This window comes from Chinchilla lanigera, unplaced genomic scaffold (assembly GCF_000276665.1).
Source record: "Chinchilla lanigera isolate Chin_1 unplaced genomic scaffold, ChiLan1.0 scaffold00072, whole genome shotgun sequence".
NCBI classification, from domain to species: domain Eukaryota; kingdom Metazoa; phylum Chordata; class Mammalia; order Rodentia; family Chinchillidae; genus Chinchilla; species Chinchilla lanigera.
In genome coordinates, this window is record NW_004955473.1 from 4,604,014 (window position 1) to 4,625,393 (window position 21,380).

Genomic DNA, 21,380 nt, shown 5'->3' on the forward strand with positions numbered 1-21,380 from the left:
TTATAAATTCTCTTGTCCTTCCATCCCCATCACATCTCTATATCTTAAGGCCTCTCAACCTTGGCACTATTGACACTTGGGGACACATAACCCTTTCTTTGTGGGGGCGTTCTGTGTGGAGTAGGATGTTTAGCAGCATCCATGGCCTCTATCCATACCAGAAACACCCCTGCGCCATTTGTAACAATCAGAAATGCATCTAGACATTTCCAGATGTTCCCTGGAAGATAAAATTGCCTCCCTTTGAGAACCCTGACTGTCCCCTTCAGTTTCTGCCACAAGCCCACATAGGTTGGCATATGACTCTCTCTTATTGGGCATGAAATGATAAATAGAATCAATCTGGGATATTTTTGCCATCTTCACTATTTAAATAGACATCTTGGCTTTTTTTTGAAGTTTTTATTCCACAGTTAAAGAATATGAGTTACCCTGCCAATGACCAGAAAGCACAACAAGGACATCAGGAACTAAAATGTAATGAAAACGTTATGATTAGAAATTAGTGCTTTGTGGAAATATAGTATTGGATAATGAGCTTTTCCATTTACGATACATCCTCTGTCCTTCTTTAAAATCAAATGATGGATTTTGCATAGTGCTTACCAACAATGCCACGTTCTCCACTGCGCTCTAGATTAGACTTCTGATTCCTCAGTTGGTGGCACCCTCTCCACACTCCCATGCAAAGGGCAGCCCACATGTTTCAGCTGACAGCTCTCCATGCACAGTTCAGAATCCTGACTTTCTCATCTCTGTACTTTTCTGTGCCCAACAAGATCCTGAGGCATTTGTTCAGCCTGAGCCTCACTAGCTGTGCCACCCCTTGCTCAGCAGTTCTGCCTACTACAGAGGTTTGTACCCACATCTCATATGCTCTACATTGCAGATTGCTGAATGGAGGTGCTGCTATTTCTCGAGCCTGGGGCCCTAGGGACCTAGTGAGGACCAAGACCCTACCAATGCTCTTTCTCAATATCCTGCCTTTCCTTTGGCTCTGGTCTTTGCAGACCTACAGTAACTTACATCACTTCATAGCAGCAGAAATATTTTATTCGGTGACATTTTTCTGCAGCAGTGGAGTGTTGCCCACTCTTGTCCCCTGTTCCTTTTAGAAAAGGCCAACTGAGTAGTGGCTGTTGCCATTTTAACATTTCCACCCACTTCCGAAGTAGGCCTCCTTCACACATGGAGAACCAGTACTATCCGCTGCATCAAACTGTGTTCCTTCCTTCTGCGTTCCAGCTCAGCTATTGATTTTTTTAATAGGTTCCTCTAGATTCACCCTTTTGGGACCCCCTAATGGCTCAGACTTTCAAGGAGCCACTCCCTCTTTCTGTTTCTTTCCGAAATATGGTGCTCATATCTGAGGCAAGAAGTGTGGCTGATGCACTTACCCCTCTGGGGTCAGCAGCTGGGCATCACTAGAAACTTACTAGGAATTTAGATTCTCAGTCCCCACTCCAGATCTGCTGACCCCTATGCACTTCCAATGCACACTGAAGTTTGGGAAGCATTGACCTCCATGACCTCATAGGGGCAAGACAGAGTCAGGGTGCTTGGACGAAATGCCCTCTGTCTCCCCTCTTCTCCATACAGGTGTCCCTATCCACTCTTGGGAGTGCCTGATCTGTTGACATTCACAGTTAAAGTCAACCATCAGTTCATGACCCAGTTACCACAGCTATTCACATATATATTTACATTTTGCCACACTTTAATCTCCCTGGCTTAGTAGAGATCTCTGGATTCCCCCACCCCCAATTCTGTGCTGGCTGCTGCCCCGCGACACTTAAGATTCTCTCATCTCCCACGCAGTGACTCCGCCTAGCAAGCTCCCTAGCCAGACTCTCATCCCTCTCTAGTCCATGTCAGCACCATATGGGAAAAGAGAACAGCCTATGAAAGTAAAATCTCAGAGAACCTTGCTGTGCTTGACCACACTATGGTACAAAGGTGGCCCAAGTGAGAAGGAAGAGGCAGGGCTGAGGGTGACCGAAGCAATCCTTTCTAGAATCCTAAAAAGAGAGTGGAGTGGTGATCCTTCTTGTTCGCTCGCTGTGTTCACCTCATTTAACCAAAACCCAGAGCAAGGCACATGGGAAGCCACATCGGATTTCCTTGCTCTGCAGCCTTTCTGTCTCTCCCACTGCCCTTTCATTTCCACAGCACTTCTGTGCTGCTAAAAGAATTACATTTTTTTAGTAATCTTTCCCTAAGTTATATCCCCTTTCTTTCTGACGCCAGATAACTTTTTTTTAATTTTAAAGAGAGTAGTAAATGAGAAACAAACAAACAAAAAAATAGAACGGTAGCAGCATACCAGTATCACAAACATAAACAAAACAGAGCAAGAACATTCAAAGTGACCCAAATACAGGGTCTCAAGACAAAATAATACAAATCAGCAGTGGTTGTTACATTGCATATCGCTATCCTCAACTACAGTGCTCAGATTATCAGATGTAAGAATGAAAGATTGCTCAAACCATTAAAGAGAATAAAAAAATAATTCTTCAAGAAAATATTAGAGATAATACAGAGTATCACTAGACAAGATGGTAGGAGTTCACCATTGTAATTCCAGCGCATATTGTTACCTTCAAATCAGTTGCTCAGAACACCAGAAACAAGCACGCAAAATCGATCAGAACATAAAAAATTGTGAGCATTAACTGTTCTTTTAATACATCATCAGACAACAGCAATACAGTTACCACAGTTATTCATATATATATTTATATATTGCCTTCTTTCTTTTTCTTCTTTCCCTCATCCCAGCTGTTCCTTCCTTTGAGCAATTTCTTTCCCTTTCCTATCATCTATCGTACATTCTGAGTTTTACCTAGGCTTTCAGGTTCCTACACCAAGGAGACAATATGACGTTTACACATGTGGGTATGATTTATTTCACTCATTAGTATGGTCTCTAGTTGCATCCATTTATCTACAAAAGCCTCGAGTTTATCTTTTTTAATAGCTGAGTAATACTCCATTGTATAAAAATACCACAACGTTTTTATCCATTCCTCAGTGGATGGGCATCTGGGTTGTTTACAAGATTTAGCTATAACAATTGGTGCCGCCATAAACATGGGTGCACATATATCACTGTGGTATGATAGCTTTAATTCTTCTGGGAAAATATCCAGAAGGGGAATAGCTGGGTTAAATGGGACTTCCAATCCTAGTTTTGTGAGGAATCTCCAAATTGATTTCCACAGTGGTTTCACCAATCTACACTCCCACCAGCAGTGGAGTAGTGTTCCTTTCTGCCCACTGCCTCTCCAGCATTTGTTATTGGTTGATTTCTTGATGATAGCCATTCTTTCTGGGGTGAGGTGGAGTCTCAGTGTTGTTTTAATTTGCATTTCTCAAATGACTAATGACGTTGAACATTTTTTCATGTATTTATTCGCCATTAGTATCTCTTCATTAGAGAAGTGTGTATTCATCTCAGAGGCGCATTTTTGGATGGGGTCTTTGAATTTGGGGGGCCTGATGTTTTTTAATTCTTCATATGTGCTAGATAGAAGGCCTTTGTCTGAGAGGCAGTTGGCTAAAATTTTTTCCCAATTCGTGGGTTTTCTTTTTACTTTATTGGTGATTTCTTTAGATGTGCAAAAACTTTTCAATAAGATGAGATCCCAGTTGTGGATTCTTTGAAGTATTTCCCATGCAATTTTGTTTTTGTTCATGAACTCTCTGCCTATCCCAATGTCATGGAGATTTTTACCTACTTTCTCTTCCAATAAACTTAGTGTTTCTGTTTTAATATTTAGATCTTTGATCCATTTTGACTTTAATTTAGTTCATGGTGAAAGACATGGGTCTAGTTTTAATCTTGGGCATGTGGAAAGCCAGTTTTTCCAGCACCATTTATTAAAGAGACTATCGTCCTTCCATTGAACATGTTTGGCCCCTTTGTTGAAGAAAAGGTGACTGAGTGTGTTTGTACTTCTATCTGTATCTTCTAATCTGTTCCATTGATCTTCAGGTCTGTTGTTGTACCAGTACCATGCTGATTTTATCACAGTAGCTTTGTAATATAATTTTAAGTCAGGAATTGTGATGCCTGCTGCCTTTCTTTTGTTTCCCAAGATTGCTTTTGCTATTCTAGGCTTCTTCTGGTTCCAGATGAACTTTAGGAATGTTTTCTCTAGATCTGTGAGGTATACTAATGGTATTTTAGTTGGAATTGCATTGAATCTGTACAACACTTTTGGAAGTGTGGCCATTTTCACAATGTTGATTCTTCCTATGCATGAGCAAGGAATATCTTTCCATTTTCTGATATCCTCTTCTATCTCTTTTTTTCGGAGTACTATAACTTTCACTGTATAGATCTTTGACTTCTTTTGTTAGAGTGATTCCTAAGTATTTCATCTTTTTAGATGCTATTGTGAAAGGTGTGGTTTCCCTAATTTCTCTCTCAGTCTGTTTGTTACTTGTGTATAGGAATGCTATTTTTTTTAATGCTATTGATTTTTAAGTGTTAACTTTGTATCCAGCTACACTACTGAATTTGGTTATTAAATCCATGAGCTGGGCTGGGGATTTAGCTCAGCGGCAAAAGCGCCTGCCTGGCAAGCGCAAGGTCGTGAGTTCGGTTCCTGGTACCGGAAAAAAACAAAAAAAATAAAAAATAAAAAAAAAATAAATCCATGAGCCTTTTGGTGGAGTTTTTTGGTGACCCCAGATAACTCTTAATGGTGAACAAAGGTATTTCCATGCAGTATACTAAAGAATTTTCTAAGTTTTTCAGACTTAGGGAAAATTACCAAGGGAAGATAATGTTTAGGGAAATTCTTGAGACACTTGCATGGCTTGCAAGGCATACTGTCTTGCCACGTCGTCCTATTTTCAGATGGAAACTGCTGAATGCTACCTATATATGTGTCATAGCATCCCTTCTGCTAAAAATTCTAATCTCTTTGCCCCTACCTCCTCCTCCCACAAGAGTAGATGCCAATGGAGGACTCTGGCAAAGGGCATGTAAGGAGGCAAAAAATGTGAAAATTGTATATAATTTGTGAAACAGTAGCCCTGTTGCACAATGGCAGCTTTACCTCTCTCAAACTTCCAAACTAAATATGAATATGGGTCCCCATACCTATATCTTGAAGGCATGTTCATTGTAAAAGATATGTAAAATATAGAAAATATATATCATACAGTAGCCTAATAAAATAGGGAAAGGCATGAACAGAATTTTAGTGAAGAAGAGGTACAGATAGTAAACAAGTTCATGAAAAGTTGTTCAACATCTTTAGTCATTAAGGAAATGCAAATAAACCACAATAAAATATCACTACAGAATGGCTAGAATTTAAATAAACTGATCATACCAACTGTTTGCAAGGATGTGGAACAACTAGTACTCTCTTACATGGCTGGTGAAAATTTAAATGACACAACCACTCTGGAAGACAGATGTAAGTTAAACTTACATCTACCATGTGATCCCATTATTCCACTCCTAAGTATGTGCCCAAAAGAAGCCAAAATATATGCCCATGTAAGGAGTGGCACAACAGTGTTCATCACAGCATTGCTTGTAACAGCTCAAACCTGGAAACAACCTAAATGTCTTTCAACAGGTAAATGGATGAACATGTTGATACATAACATAGAATACTATTCAGTAACAAATGGAATGAACTATTAATACATGTTTCAATATTGATGAATTTCAAAATAATTATCCTGAATGAGAAAAGCTAGGCAAAAAAGTACATTCTGTTTTATTCCATGTATTACATTCTTGGAAGTGGAAACTAATTTATGATAACAGGATGAGTGTTTGCCTGGACAATGAACTGTAAGGGCGCACAGGAAACTTGAGGGGGGTAGGGGTGATGGAAATGTGATCGTGGTGTTGGTTCTATGGGTTTCTGTGTGAAAAGTAAAAATCATATATTTTTAAATATTGTAATTTTTTTTATTTAGACTATAATTCCTGTTTTAAGATTACACAATTTCCCTTTTATTTACTTTTAGGGTCATTTCACATTCCTAAAATTAATAACAAGATTTGTGCTCAGAAATTATCAACTTCATTACCCTCTAAGCAGTATGTACAGAATAATGCAACCAAACAAAAGGTAGAAAGTTGTATATTTCATATACTTTGTATTAATTATTAGTTTATCTAATTAACTTTTATTTCCATGAGATAGCCCCTTCACCAGTTTGGTATTTACTGGTTAGGCATAATAGGATCCTACATAGGTCTTAACTCTCCCTGGGAAAGAAGGTGTTGAACCAGCTTCACGCTAAGTGTACCATGTAGTTCAGCAGAAATGAACTTAAACATATGATGATAACAGCTAACATTCTTGTGGGCCAGATCCTATGCTAGACTTGAAAGAAGAGAAAAGGGAAAATGTAGGTGATGTAGGATACAGAGATGAAAAGGACATAGTCACTATCTAAAGTTCGGGCACACATAAACAAAAGGCCTTCAAGTAAAATGAGAGTTAAGTTTTGATTTGTACAAAATTCAGTGGGAATACAGAAGACCTAGAGACTAATCCTGCTTAGAGAGGTCTAAAAAGGCTTTATTAAAGAAAATGTGTAATTGAATTAATTCAGTCTTAAAATGTAGAAGTTTCCAGATGAATGGATTGTAAATACAGTGAGGCAATACTGCAGATGAGTAAAAGTGTAAATGACAGCATGGTGTTGTGAGCCAGGATAGCCAGACAAGTTACAGGAGATGAAAATGAAAATGGAGGTTGAAACCAGAGCCTTGTATACCTTGCTAACGTATCTCCTCAGTAATAGTGAGCCACTGCAAGACTTTCAGTAGGGATGTTGAAAAAAAAGAATGATTTTGGATTTGAAAAAGATAATCTAGTTGGAGCATGTGAGATAGATGGTAGAGGAAAAAAAATTAGAAGTAAGATAATTTCAAGTTTACTGGGATAGTCCAGATAAAATGTAAGAACTCAAATTAAGGCAGTGGCAATTAGGGTAAGGGACCACAGACTCAAGATATTTCGGAGTTAGATTGCTTTTTTTTATTTTTATTGGTACTATACATGTATGCAGCACATAATAATTACATTCATCTTGGGGAGTGGATACATGTACATAACACTTCTTAATTCTTTTTTCATCCCCTTCTTCTCCCCTCTTTCCTCCTTCACAAAAGATCTAAATCCCTGTTTTCTATTATCTTTTATTTCGCTCTTTATTTATGTTTGGGGTTTCCTATATAAGAAAAACCATGTGATATTTAAATTTGTGTATCTGCTTTATTTCACTTGACATTATGGTCTCAAGGTGCATGCATTTTCCTACAACATTGGACACTCACTACCTAAGGGAGAAAAGGTTTAATTTGGTTCCTGGTTTAGAGGGATTCTGCCCATATTTGGCTGACTCCAAGGCAGAAGCACCATGGCAGAAGGATACGGCAGAGCAAAGCTGCTTGATTCATGGCTGCCAGGGAGCAGAGCAGGGCAACAGTGTCAGAGAGGAACTGGTGAGGGACCACATAGAACCCAAGGCTGTGCCTCCATGACCCTCACACACACACCCAAGTGTGTGCTTTACTAATTTGTAGATATTTCTTAATCCAATGAAGTTTACATATCAGGATCAAGAGTTAGAATGATAATGCTGTTTCAGTTTTTATGTACAGGTTTCAATGCAGGAGATATCTTTTTTCTGAGCTCCCATAGTGCTCAGACTTATCTCTATCTCAGAACTCATTATACTTTGTCATATTTGTCTGTTCTACAGGATGATAAGCTTCTTAGGGTCAGAAATTACATATCTTATTTCAGTTCCAGACAGTGTGCCCAGTAAGCATTAGATTGGGTTGGATTGGTCCTATCTGAAATAAGTGGAATAATTCTAAGCTTTTTAGAATGGACCACTGGGTGGATTGCCACGCTTTTAACCAAAATGAGAAATAAAGGAGAAGAAGCAAGTTTGGAGAAATTATGTACAGAGGGCTTGATTTGAAATGAATTAGGTTTAGGTACCTGTGAGGGTTATCAAGAAGGAGGTTGAGAATATGAATTAGCATTGAGACCCATGCTTAGGACAGAGGGTTTGGGGAATGGTACCGAATTAATTTCATTGCTCTGGAATAGGCAAAAGTCTCTTCTTAGAAACCTAATTACTAATGCATATTTTTCTTTGGAATACTACCCATACAGAAACATAAAGAAACAACCAGAACATCAGATCCCTTTAAAAACATAGGTAAGAAAATGAACAATATTCTTGTTCTGCTATGTTTCAGTTACATGTAGTTTATTCATAAGGTTCTTGAAATTGTGCTTTTTCCTGATTATAAAATCCATACTTGTTTTGGTACTAGAAAATGAAAATTTTTTCATAATTATAAATGTTATTATCTTATAATTTCTGAGTAATTGTGGGGTGAATAGACCCTCTGGGATTTACAAGATATGTGGATGTTAGAATCTGTGCTTCAGCTTCTTGTCCTGATACACGAAGTTCCTAACATACTATACTATGCTTTGGGAGTTCCAGTACAGAGAATTCTACCCAAGTAGATCCTCACCCTCTACTACCATCCTTTCTCCCCAAACATATAACTGCATTCTGTTTTCCATATCTCCAGGTATAAGTCTTTGCGAGTTTTTGTTGTTGGGTATTTTTTTCTGTACTGGAGACTGAACCCAGAGCCTTCACACTGAACTATATCCCCAGCCCTTTTCTTCATTTTTCATGTTGAGACGGGGTTTTTCTAAATTTCCCAGACTAGGCCCAACCTTGCAATCCTCCTGCCTCAGCCTCCTCCAAGTATGCTAGGATTACAAGTGTCCTCCAGCACATTTAACTGTCTCCCCAAAAGGTTCCCAAGTATATTCTCACTCATATACACATACACACTTATGAAGGACACATAGGACATCTCCACCCAGGTGGCCATCAAGCTCCTCAAATCTAATATTCACAAAACCAATTGTATCAACTTCCAGTGAACCCAAACCTGCTGTGTTCCTCTTATTTTTGTTCAGGCACAAAACCTGACTCATCTTTGGCTTTTTCCTATTGCTCATATTCCATATCCCGTAGTTCTCCCATTCTCATCTACTCCTTAAATTCTCGTAACTTTCCATTCCTATTTTGTCACTCCTGCCCTAACTACTGCAATAATTTGTCTTCAATCTCTTCTTCCTTTTAACCTATGCTACATGTCATTGTGAGTGTAATCTTCCTGAAAGACAGCTTTGGACACCCACTCCTATACTTGAAAGTCCTCAGAGGTTTCTCCTTGCCTGTTGAATAAAGTGTAAAACAGTTTATTCTGCTGGAGTGGTAGGTGGGTGAGGGGAAATTACCCTGGCCAAGGAAGTTTGAGCCAAAGATTTGGGAGTTGAGGCTTATCCTTAAGGCAGTGGTGAACCAGTAGACATGTACAGGCAGAGAAATTCAAAATGGCATCAAGTTATCTTATCCCGGGATCTACTACCTTACATTGCAGAAATAAATATATCCTTGACTCTGGTAAGTCTAGATAATATGGTAGCCCAGCAAAGAGAACTATATCCCTTTCTTATATTTAACAATACCTCTTGTTTTCCCCAGGAATGAAAAATGCCTTCATTAATTTTGAAGCTGTTACTTCCCAAACAAGTGTCCCCAGACAATGTCTACCGAATATTTCAGAGCAAGCAACCAAGAAAACTTCTTTCTTACCAGATGTAGACAGAACCAAAAAAGTATGAAATTATGATCAAGATTGGTATAAAAATTTTCATTCAGTAAATGACCACTTTTAAAAGCCTTAGTCTCTAAAATAAACCATTCTACTATAAGAGTTTATGAAAATTGCAGACTCAGTATCAGTCCTGGGTTACTTGTCTACTGACACCCATGGTTATCAGTAATGTTAGTGTTGCTACACTAAAATTGTGGGGAGTACCAGTAATAATTTGTAAACTGGCAAAAGAAAGCCCAAGATTTTAAATTGTGAGATCCTAAATTTGAATATTATAGTTGCCTTGGTTGTATGTGTGTGTGTTGTGTGTTGTGCATGTGTGTTAATGAGAACTGAACCCAAGGAACACTAATTTACATCCTCAGCTAATGTTTTAACTTTTATTTTGAGATGGAGTCTTGCTAAGTTGTCCAAGCTGGCCTCAAACTTGCCACTGTCCATTCTCAGGCTCTCAAGTAGCTGGAATTACAGGCATGCAGCACCACAACCAGCTTGGCTTGGTTCTTTATAGTGATCACCGGGAGCAACTTGAGTGTTCCCACTCAATAGCTCTCAGTTACAGGCACAGTATCTGGTGGGCTACCAGAACTTCACGGCACCTGCTGGGCCCTCAGAGGAAGCATCCAACTGAGTGTTTGTGAATCACTTCTCCTTTAGTGCCAGTGGCATGAAGAGACAGCCATATTGTCTCACTGTCCCCTTTGTCACCAGTGTTCAGCCATCTAATGTTGCAAATTGAGCAGCAGATGTTCACAGTGCAGCCTCTGGTCACAGCATAGATTGCTTCTGAAGCTGCCACCCTGTTGCTATTATAGGAATCATACTCACATCACATTCTTAGCTCTGTTACCGCTGTTTTAACTGCTTCCACTACTCTAAAATAACATGGCTTAAGAAAAATTTATTTCATTGTGGAGGCAATTTACCGAAGTAGAAACTGGCATCATTTGTTATATCCTATGTTAAAAGCATAGTACGCGACAGACACCTTTATGTGTAAAGGCGAAAATGTCACATGTCAGCCATAATATGCTTCTCTGTATAAATGAACATTTATGAAATACCTGATGTGCTGAGGCCACTATGCTACTGTAGCAACATTCATAATCAGTATGCTGTTGTCTAAAGAAAGGAAATTAACTACTTTGAGATAGTTTAGTAGTTGCACACTAGGAGTTAATTCATTTTTTATTAGCTTCAAGACAGAGACAGAAAAAAATGTCCCCATACTATAACATGGATAGTAAACTTAATGCTACCTACTTTACCCTAAAAATGTCAATAAAATTTTAGACCACCAGTTTTAAAAGGAGACTATGAAATATGTTGGGCAATATGAGAACATTAAGTGATCGCAAATATCTATTTGTTTTGTGAAGTAGCACGAACACTTTGATCACAGTAGAATATGATAGTAGATTTCAGATTCTTTCTTCCCTTCCATTAGTGGTAGGAAATGTACTTCCGGTGGCTTGTTTCAGCTCTCACACCTGGAAAAATGTAAAGTATTTTATGGGACTTATCTCCCTATAGAGTTACACAAAGAAGGAGAGAATTTAGCCACATAAAAAATTACATTCCCTGCATGCAAAGAACCTGCTTTCTGCTTTCCAGACCTCTAAAATCATTTTTCCTAGTTAGCTGTTCAATTGATTGCCTTCCATGCATATCAGTGTAGTACATAGTTACTTTAGAATATCAACGAACTCTATTTACCTTTGAATTCTTCAAATAATATATGTAATATAACCCAAATAAAATATGGATATTTTTATAAACAGACTTTTGAAATAAGTTCTTAAATCATTTTCTTAAACTTCTGGATCAGTGTTAAAAATAGCCAATGTTCAAATCTTCTGAAAACGTCTTTGAGGGGATGCTTGTTTCATTGTTTTTATTATTCTTATATCATATATAGGTGATTTGTGCTGGTTTAAATGGAAAGAAGACCAAGAAATCAAGCTACAGTCATGAGTCAGGTAAACATTAACAACTGTTACGAAGTGAATCTTTCAATCCACTAATTGATTCACTCAACTAGCATTGAGTCAATTGACTCAATGTGACTACATGCTGGGCACTGCATTAATTATTGAACATACAAAGTAGCAAAATCCGTGGTCCCTACCCTTGGACTTTACAGTTTAGTGAGAAATATTCATGTCAGTAACCAACCTAATAGAATAAGTACATAATGGAGGTATGTATAAAATCTCTCGGAAGGACAGGGAAACATTCACAGAAGAAGCCACGATTAGCTGAGACATGAAGGATGAGAAAGACTATTCCAGACAGACAAATGAAACACCATAGAAAAAATCTTCCAGGGAAAAGGAATACATTTACCAAGATACAGACATTAGAGAATGGTATATTTTGTAGAAATGAAAATCATTTCATAATTGCTTTAGCTAAAAGTTCAAAGTAGAGAACTGCAGAAGACAAATCTTGGCTGGTAATTATTTCCTTATGGACTGGATTGTTAGGATTCTGGTAGGCTGTGCCAAGCACTTACCTTTTATCCTGTTATCAAAGGAAAACTATTGAACAATGACAGATTTTGCCTTTGCAAAAGAGGGAAAATGGAATTAGAAATATAGACTGGATTCAAAGAGGTTATAAAATAAATAATAACTTCATTAGGTTATAGCCTATAATTCTTTACCATATTGAAGTCAAGGTTTTCTTTGTGGCCAAATATGTGATTGAAACTTGAAAGTGTTCCATGGACATGCCAAGAATATCTATTCCTTATCTTAAAGATGTAAGTCTATAAATGAATATTAAATTATGTTTAATGATTATATTATTCAATTATTCAATGCCTTTACTGATATTCAAGTATTAGATTATCTTTTCTTACTGTCTACTGGATGTTTCCATCCATCAGCCAGGTGTACTGACATTCTCCACTATAACTGCATTTACATTAAATTCCCATTGCATTTCTAATAGACTTAGCAGATTTAGGCTGTTGGGTAATTAATTCTCCATTTTGCTGAAAACAATAGGTTTTTAAAAGTTTTGCATTAGATATCTTTTATTGAGTAATAAATAATCCCTCAAAACCTGGCAGCTTAAAAACCCCTGATAGTTTCTGTGGTCAGAAATATGGGAAGCAGCTTAACCAGGTGGTTGTGATTCAGTGTCTCATGAAGTTACAATCAAGGTGTCATCCAGGTCTGTTGTAGGCATCTGAAGATTTGGCTAGGACTAATGGATTCACTTCCAAAGTGGCTCACTCACAGGACTTTTAGAAAGGGGTCTCAACTCCCTACTGGCTACTGGTCTCAACCTCATCACACAGCTCATGAGATAGCAGTCGGCCCCCCAAGAGGTCTCAGAAGTTACACACCATCACTTCCACCATACGCTATTGAGTAGAAACAAGTTGCTAAGTCCAGCACACACTCATGAAGAGAATTACCCTCTCTACGCCCTTACGTGGGAAGAGTGTCAAAGAATTTGTGGGTATGCTCTAAAACCATGACAGTTTCATTTTCACACTTAATTTCTCAGACTTATGCACTATTAAATTCAGATCCTTCTTTCCAAAAACTGAAACACACATAAAAACATACTCGTACCCAAAGAAACTCAAAAAGGTATGCAGAATTGAAGTAAAAAAAATTTAAGCAGATCATTGGAACTTTTTGTGGTACTGGTAATCAAACCCAAGGCCTCATGCATACTGGACAAGCACTCTACACTGAGCTACATGCCCAGTCCTGATCATTTGAATTCACTGGCTACTTACAATATGCTCCATATTTATTGGAAGAAAAGAATAAATATTAAATCACCTTGACTTTGAACTGAGCTCCAATTAGTAATACTAATTTCTATTATTTAGAGCTTTCTGTTTGTCTAGACTTTCATTCAGTCAAGGCACATGCATAACTGACATAGGCCATCCTAGGATTTCTATGGATATGTACTAAATGAAGACTTGCTTTAATATCATTACCATAAATATTTACTAAAATTCTCTTATGGAACTAGATGGCACACAAACACGTTAGATGGTGTTTGAGTGGGAAGAGATTAATGATATGCAGACTAATGAACAAGAGAATTCATTCAACAAATAAATGTTATTGAGTGCTTACCATGCTGTAGACACTGTAAACTCATCATTACAGTATGACAGCAAATCCTATAACAGAAGGATGTACAGGGTGTTTGGGGAGCATTAACAGAAGCCTAGGTAGATTTTAAGAAAGTCTCTTTGGAGAAGGCAACTTGAACTGAACAAATCCTAAAGAATTAGAAGTTGAAAAGAGGGACACTAGAGTTTCAGACAAAGGAAACAGTAAGAGCAAAGATCCTGAAGTGGGAAACCACGATTATGTGTATGGAGCTGCATGTTGCTATGTACTCTTGACCATAGAATATGTGTAGCACAGGTATCAAGGCAGGAGAAGGCCCAGACTTTAACGTTCATTTTATGCTCCCAGGAATCCTTAGAGGGTTGAAACAGAGTAAATGGTAGCAGGGAATAAAAACCTAGTAAGAAATGCTAATTGCCATTTTCACAAGTAGTATAGGAAGGATATCAACAAACAGTAATTTTCTTTTTCTGTCTAAAAATTCTACCTGCAGCACAGAGAATTGAACCATCTCGTGATTCATCACATAAGTAAGTAACAAAGAAAACTTAATAAATTAACAGATTATTTTAGTGATTCAAGCAGATTTCTCTCATTCTCCCTTCATTCTTATAGTTCTACTTGTATACAGTGAATCTGCCATGTTTTTGTAACCTCCCAGAACCAAGCTAATAGTGCAGTCAGGCACACTCTTGCACATCTTCCTGTCTATTCTCACTTTGGTTCTGTGGTCTTTCAGCACCCAGGGCCTTCGTTCTCTTTCACCACCTCTCCTCTCCAGGTAACTTTCCAGGATTTGCATCTAGCCTTTTCTCATTTTCCTGGCTAAAAGTGCATCCTTGCTTGTACCATTTGAAGTTATTATTCTCCTAGTGATAATACAATAGTCTGCTACTTATAGTATTAATTGCTGTTAACTCATCCTAAGAGTATTTGCACTATAATCTAAAATAATTAATCTCTAGTGATGGAAAATAAAGGATTTTTTATTTTTAGCCCAGGGGCCTTTCTGCCCTCAAACCTTGATGAACACCTGTTTTGCTAATATGCTGTTCTTTTCAACCTCGAACAACATTTCATGCACATGAAATAACTCAACAGAACACACATATATTTTAAATACTCAACAAACAAATGAAATACAGAATAGGCTTTATAAATCCCAAATTACCATACAAATGGTTGGTCGCATGGTAGTAAACTGTGTCAACCAAGCTTCCTAGAGAAGGAGTTTGAGCGAAGGGCTGCTGCATGTTAGTTTGTCTGGCTTGCTGCACGCTCCTGACATTCAAATATGCCACAGAGAATAAACTGAGTACTCCAAATATTGGATACGTTTATATATAAATGTGGTAGAGTAATAATTACATGCAGTTTATAAAGTGTTAATCCTGCCTCTCTATTCCTTCTTCCTCTACCCTAAACCACAGAGCTACAAAATCGTTTGTGTCTTTTTTGGTAGCAAAAAATCCCAGACATGATTTTGTTAAAAATCTTAGGTCAGCTAAACTCAATCAAGGGAAACTCACATATGACCTGGAGCTTTCTCACCATTCCTCTGAGATATATGAGGTTCAAATACCTTAGCCATACCTGCATAACATAGACCAGAGTTCATGTACACACACACACACCAAAAAAACCAAAAACTAGCTAACAACAGTGTCACCTCCTCTGGCTCTTTCCTGGCACCCACATCACATTCCCTCACTTTGTAAACAGTGATGTAAGTTCAAGGCATTTGCTTTTGTCCTCATTTGATGCAGCTCTTCCACAAGGCTCAACTGTGGATACATCACAGCTGTTCCATCATGTATATCTTTTCTATTCTAATCCTTCAGCTCCTTAATTCTCTGTTTTTCTAACACTAGCACAAAAGACATACAGTTAGCTTAATAAAATATAATTAAGGACCAAAGAAATCAGGACAAGAGGAAAAAAATGTTGGATAGTGGTAAGGATCAACAGTTGCAACAGTTAAGCTTTGCATTAGATAATGAGCATGTTCCTATGATCCAGATGGAAGAGAGGAGGAGAAGTAGAGTCAAGAAGGCAAGAGTATGTTGCCCTAAAGACTGCATTTTATTCCTTGGCTGATGTCTGATGGTTGCGAGAAGGAGTGGGGATTCTGGAATCAGCATGCCTGCTGCATGCCTCTGCTGATAACCTGTAGGACAAATTGAAGACAGTTGCTAGGAGCTGGTTGTACAAGTCCATTAGTTATTTGTGGTCTGAGCAAAGGCCTCAGTGCTGGAGCAAAGAGAAGTATGTGTAGATCTAAAACATATTAAATGGGAATTTGTTTACCAAACTTTCTTGGGAGCCTACTTTGCTGACAGCATAGTGCTGGGTCTGAGCTGGGTACCAAGATCAATGAAGCAGGGAAGCCTGGCCTCACCTGTATCCTACAATATATCAAGAGAAAAGACAGGAAGACACAAATAATACCAGAGAGTGAGTTGAGGACAAAATGGTGGTGAATAAAATGTCAGCCATCCATAGAACTGCTTAGAAAACTGATACTAGGACACAGAAGTGCTGCTTTCAAATCCCTCCTCCTCCCAGTTATTTTAAGGAGTGAATGATTTGGAAATTGAATAGACTGTGAAAAAATAATTTAAAAAAAAATAGACTATGTAGTCTGGATAATCAGGAGGTGTCAGACATCGTTCCAAAGCCATGACCTAACATACTGGTAGAATTAAATATAAGCCAATGAAATTTAAGACATATTCAGAAGAATTAGGACAACTGACTAAAATTTAGTCTTATTACATTAATCTATGGGTGGTGGCTGGCCAGCCAAGTGAAGATATGTTTAAGGTATCCTTAGGATTAAGTGAGGCTATGTGGAAGGGAAGATCAGGCATAGAAAGGTCTATTAATAGTTTTATCCCATGGCAAATTAAAGTATGAAAACTGTGCCTCCTCTTTGGGGATTCTGAACTCATTGTCACTGTCTCTTGCATTTAAGAAGTAGAGAGTTGGCACCACAAATGATCTAAATCATGGATGCTTTACTGTAAGTAGTACCAACATCATCAGAGACATATCAGAAAGAACTACCTCAGAGCAGGCAAGACTGGGTGGACTCTGTCGGCACCCCTGGAATTATGGTAGAACTTCCCAGTATAACAGCCCATTTGTTTGCATGTTTTTGCTCAATGGACTCCAAAAGATTGTCCATTAAAAATTTAAAATACTAGATTATATCTGATATAACTAATTTCTAATAGTCTTACATGAAGCTTTTCTCATTTATTTAGTTAGCTTTCCCTCCAGTCTTTTTTTTTTTTCTCTTTATCTAAATGCATAACTTCCGGACAGAAAGCCTATGGGGCCAAGTAGCATAAAACACACAGGAATCATTGGGTTCCACTTGCCGCCTGTGCTATGATATACAGCAGGAAAAAAAAGAATCTAGGCACCTTAGAATGCAGAGGACCAACAGGAAAAAACTATGCCAGTTAGCTTGACAAATTGCATCTTAATAAAGTAAATGAAGCCAAGGATAGAAACTATATCCTGATCAGCATTCAGACTCCAGGTTCTACATTGCAAATAGGTATTCATCTGAAGGTAAACTATTGCTACCTAACACTATTACTGAGGGTAAAACATTTTCCTACCAAGAGTTGGGTTGTAATTTCTCACTGTGACTATATTTCTCAAAATCGAATTGTAGGCCTTAGAGAAAAATAAATTCAATAACATAAGACTCATTCCAAGGAAAAATGAAGACAGAATATCATTTTCCTTTAAGAAGGTCATGTTGGCAGAAAAATGTGAAAATAAATCAGAATTGCAGACTTGACCTTGTTTTTTGAACTTTTTTGGTCTACAGTTTACATGATTGCATTGTCCTTTTGTTACAGTTTAGTAAAATGTGTTTTTGTTTCTATGACAGGTGATAATAATTTTCATTAGAACATGATACCTCAGAAAGTTACATTTGATTGGGTACTATGATGAGAAAACCATAATTTTAATCATTATCTGTGAATCTTCTCCTACTGTGAAAGGAGACTAGGGGTTTTGAGGAGATAGGTAGAATATGAATTATCACAAAGCTTTGGTCAAGCAGAACAGGAAAAAGTCTCTGTCTGTCTGTGTCTCTGTCTGGGTCTCTGTCTCGGTCTCTGTCCCTCTTAGTCTCTCTGTCTCTCTCTCTGTCTCTCTCTCTCTCACTCTCTTTTCTCTCTCACTCTCATTTTCCTGGCTCATTGCAAGATAATCTAAACTGTATAAAAACCATGCTATCAGAATTTAAGGGAACATTCCATAAATTATTCACCAAAAATAACAAAAATCAATTTCTTTTTACCTTTCAGACACCAGACCTACTATCACCATCACTGTCAAGAAAAGGTATGTATGATGACATGTACTGATAAAGCAACAGAGTAAGAATACTGCCTAACTTGTTATGAGAAAAATCTATGAGTTTTTTAACCAGAAGTCATCTATTAACATTAGTCAGCCTCCTACTACATTATTCTCTTCTTCAGCTTTCACTCCCAGTAAATCTTGGGGCTTGCAGGCATCCAAAGTTATTGTTAAAAGAGAGTATTGAGCCCTTGGGCAGGAGGCTCAGGAGAGTAGGTTGGGGGCCTTGGGATGTCTGATTATCACAGGAAAAGCATCAGGTATCATAAACCCACCCCATAACAGGAAACCATTCATGGAAATCCCTTTGCAGACCACTGCAGACCTGGCTCAGGACTGAGCATCCTACCTCTCAGGCAGGTGAGCCAGGATGCCTGGATCTGTACCCTAATTTTCTTAGGAGCAACAAGAATCTTAAATTGGTTACTTATCAAAAGAAAGAACCTGGTTACCTGAGAACTTCAATATGGACTTGGCAAAGCCAGGAAGGTGAATTTGGTGTACCCCAACTTCGGCTAAACAGCAAAAACGTGTGAGAGGAGGGCTTGGGGGACCACCACACCCTCTTTCACACCCTTTCACAAATATGCCTGTTCAATTAATAAACCATGTAACAAACACAAAAATACAATTTCACCAAAAAATATTTCTTGGTTTAATAGTATAGTGAAAATAAACTGAAAACTGAGATTCTATTTATCATTATATTTCATTAAAAACTCTAAGAATGTCCCTATTTTATATATCAAAAAATATTCAGCAATCCTGAGTAAACACAAAGGTCTGCTGTAATGATCTCTGGTAATAAGAATATGATACATATGGAAGTTCTTAGCTCATATATGTTGGAATGGATTTAGAACAATTTAGACCAAGAAGACGAGTCATTTCCCCATTGATGCTTGGATGTTATTCTCAGAAGTGTTTAATTTAGGATTATTTATATAAAACAAGTATCTTTCAACTTTGTACTGTCACCCCAAAGTACGTGTCAATTTGCCATTTTCTAGTCTATGTAATAGTTTTTTTTTAAATGTAGTAAAAGATCTAGGTAGTGGCAATAATTAAACAACATTGTGAATGTTGCTGAACTGTACACTTTGAAAAGGTAAATTTTATGTCATATGTATTTTGTTACAATTAAAACTCATTGAGAATGCTGGGTGTGGTGGTGTGCACCTGTAATCCTAGCACTTAGGAGGCTGAGGGAGTTGAATCACCACAAGTTCAAGACCAGCCTGGCCCTAAACAGACTTGCCAGTACTAGAAAAGCTGGTGGCTATAGATATGGGCATATATCTCCACCTGTTAATGTCTCTAGCATGGTCCTTTATTCTGTTGATGAAAATGAAGAGAAAACAAAATTGTAGAAAGTGTACTGATTTCAACTTTCAAATATGAAATAAGAACATTACAAGAATAAGTTCCTGATCACTTGTCAGCAAGGAGAATTTCTGGTCTTAAATACAAAAGAAATGTCAGCTTATATACAGGGTCTGCTTTTTCAAGCAAGTAACATTTCAAGATTGGGGGTTAAATACCACCCTTCCAGCTTATAATAAAGATTTTGTTAAGGACATGCCATGTTTGAATGAAGGCATTTAGATTTTCAACCAAGATGAAATACATAAAATACAAAAAGCTTCAGAAAGCAGTTACAAGTATTTTAGTAGAAGTGCTCAAAGACATACTTTCCATGTCCCTTGGACACTTCATCAATAAAATGGTCAAGAAGCTTTTCTTTTTACCTCAATAAAACCATGAGATGTATCACACCAAGAATGGGTGGGCCAGATATTCTCTTTGGTAGAAATCCATTCTGCAGCCCAAGAAATAGCAGGTGCTGTATTAAAAATACTTCACATGGCATCTAGTCACATCAGTGCCCCCAGACATTCTGTTATTTTCATCAGCACACCAAACTTACCGCGAAAATGCTGATGGACTGAAAAGATCCAATAGAAATATAGTTTGAGAGTAAAAAGATTATGAAATTTTTAGCTGTACATGGTAAAGATCCAACCAAATATTCCTGGTTAGAGACCAGAAAAATTAAATCAACATGTGAACCTACAGTTCATAGTAATGATAAGACCATTCATACAATTTTTTAAAAGTTAAAGTCATTTATTTGTTTAAAATTGCAAAAATGCTTCAAACAAGAAAGTCATGCTGTCAGTTCAAAGCCTGCATCTGGCATTAAATCTTTTTTCAACCTCTGTTTAGTACATCACAACCAAAGTGATAAAAATTGTTCTGGATGCTATCCAAAAAGAACTGAAGTATCATAAGAAAAGTCAAAATCTTAGGGTAAAGGGCCCTCTCAAGAACATTAAACATACAAGATTTCTTGTTAACACTGAAAAGAAATTAGATTCTGTTGTCAGAAAACTAAACAATAACGTTATGACAAATTCATTAGTAACTTATACCTGTGAGGTGTTAAATGGAAAGACAGTTAAAAGCAATATTCCGGTCTCTTCAGAGGAGATAAGGTCTGAAATCTCATATGACACTGTTAACATCAATCAACAAACATGCTTTGCTTTTCATTGGCGTTCTAGGCAAAAGATAATCTCAGATGTGCCAGATTGCAAGTGTTAGACAGAATTGGAGATACATTATATGACATGTCACTCAGTTTGTAGGAGACCATCTATATTCTCACCCATCTGACAGTGAGCCAGAGATTGGATTGGTAGGATTTTGAGAACAACCATTGCATTGCAGCTTGATGTACAGCTTGTTTCTCATCCAATTCCAGAAGATAAAAATTACAAAAATTATGTTGCACTGAGGTAAATAGCAGTTCGCAATTCAAACTTACTGGTAGTATGTTGCTTCACTTGTTGAGGAGATGGCGGATGCTTTGACATCAGCTCCAGCACGATGCCCAGTGAGATCTGGCAAGGCAGCCAAGAGGCAATGACCAACAGTGAAGCAACTACTGCTCCAAAAACAGGGAACACAAAAGGAAAGTGGTCAGATCAACTGAAAGTCCTGACTTCAGAGATCCTCAGAATGGTGTTTGCTAAATTGGAAGGTTTGTCAACAGAATTTTTAAACTCTAGAATTTATAATCAGTGAAAATACTAAGAGTAGCAAGACAGGTTAAGAAAGTGCCAACATTTGCACAAAAACACATGAAGAACTATCACATCCTGTTTTATTTTTTTTTT

General features: G+C 37.6%; 1 protein-coding gene across 3 annotated transcripts in view; it reads left to right on the forward strand.

Moving 5' to 3' along the window:
- Positions 1–21,380, forward strand: part of LOC102005795 (fibrous sheath-interacting protein 2-like) — a 60,399-nt gene that overhangs the window by 15,696 nt on the left and 23,323 nt on the right. For all 3 annotated transcript variants that reach the window (XM_005401232.2, XM_013523062.1, XM_013523063.1), the window contains 6 exons: positions 6,001–6,104; positions 8,172–8,217; positions 9,574–9,707; positions 11,625–11,685; positions 14,309–14,345; positions 18,147–18,183. In XM_005401232.2, the coding sequence (XP_005401289.1) occupies positions 6,001–6,104; positions 8,172–8,217; positions 9,574–9,707; positions 11,625–11,685; positions 14,309–14,345; positions 18,147–18,183 (419 nt within the window). The remainder of the gene's footprint in view (positions 1–6,000; positions 6,105–8,171; positions 8,218–9,573; positions 9,708–11,624; positions 11,686–14,308; positions 14,346–18,146; positions 18,184–21,380) is intronic.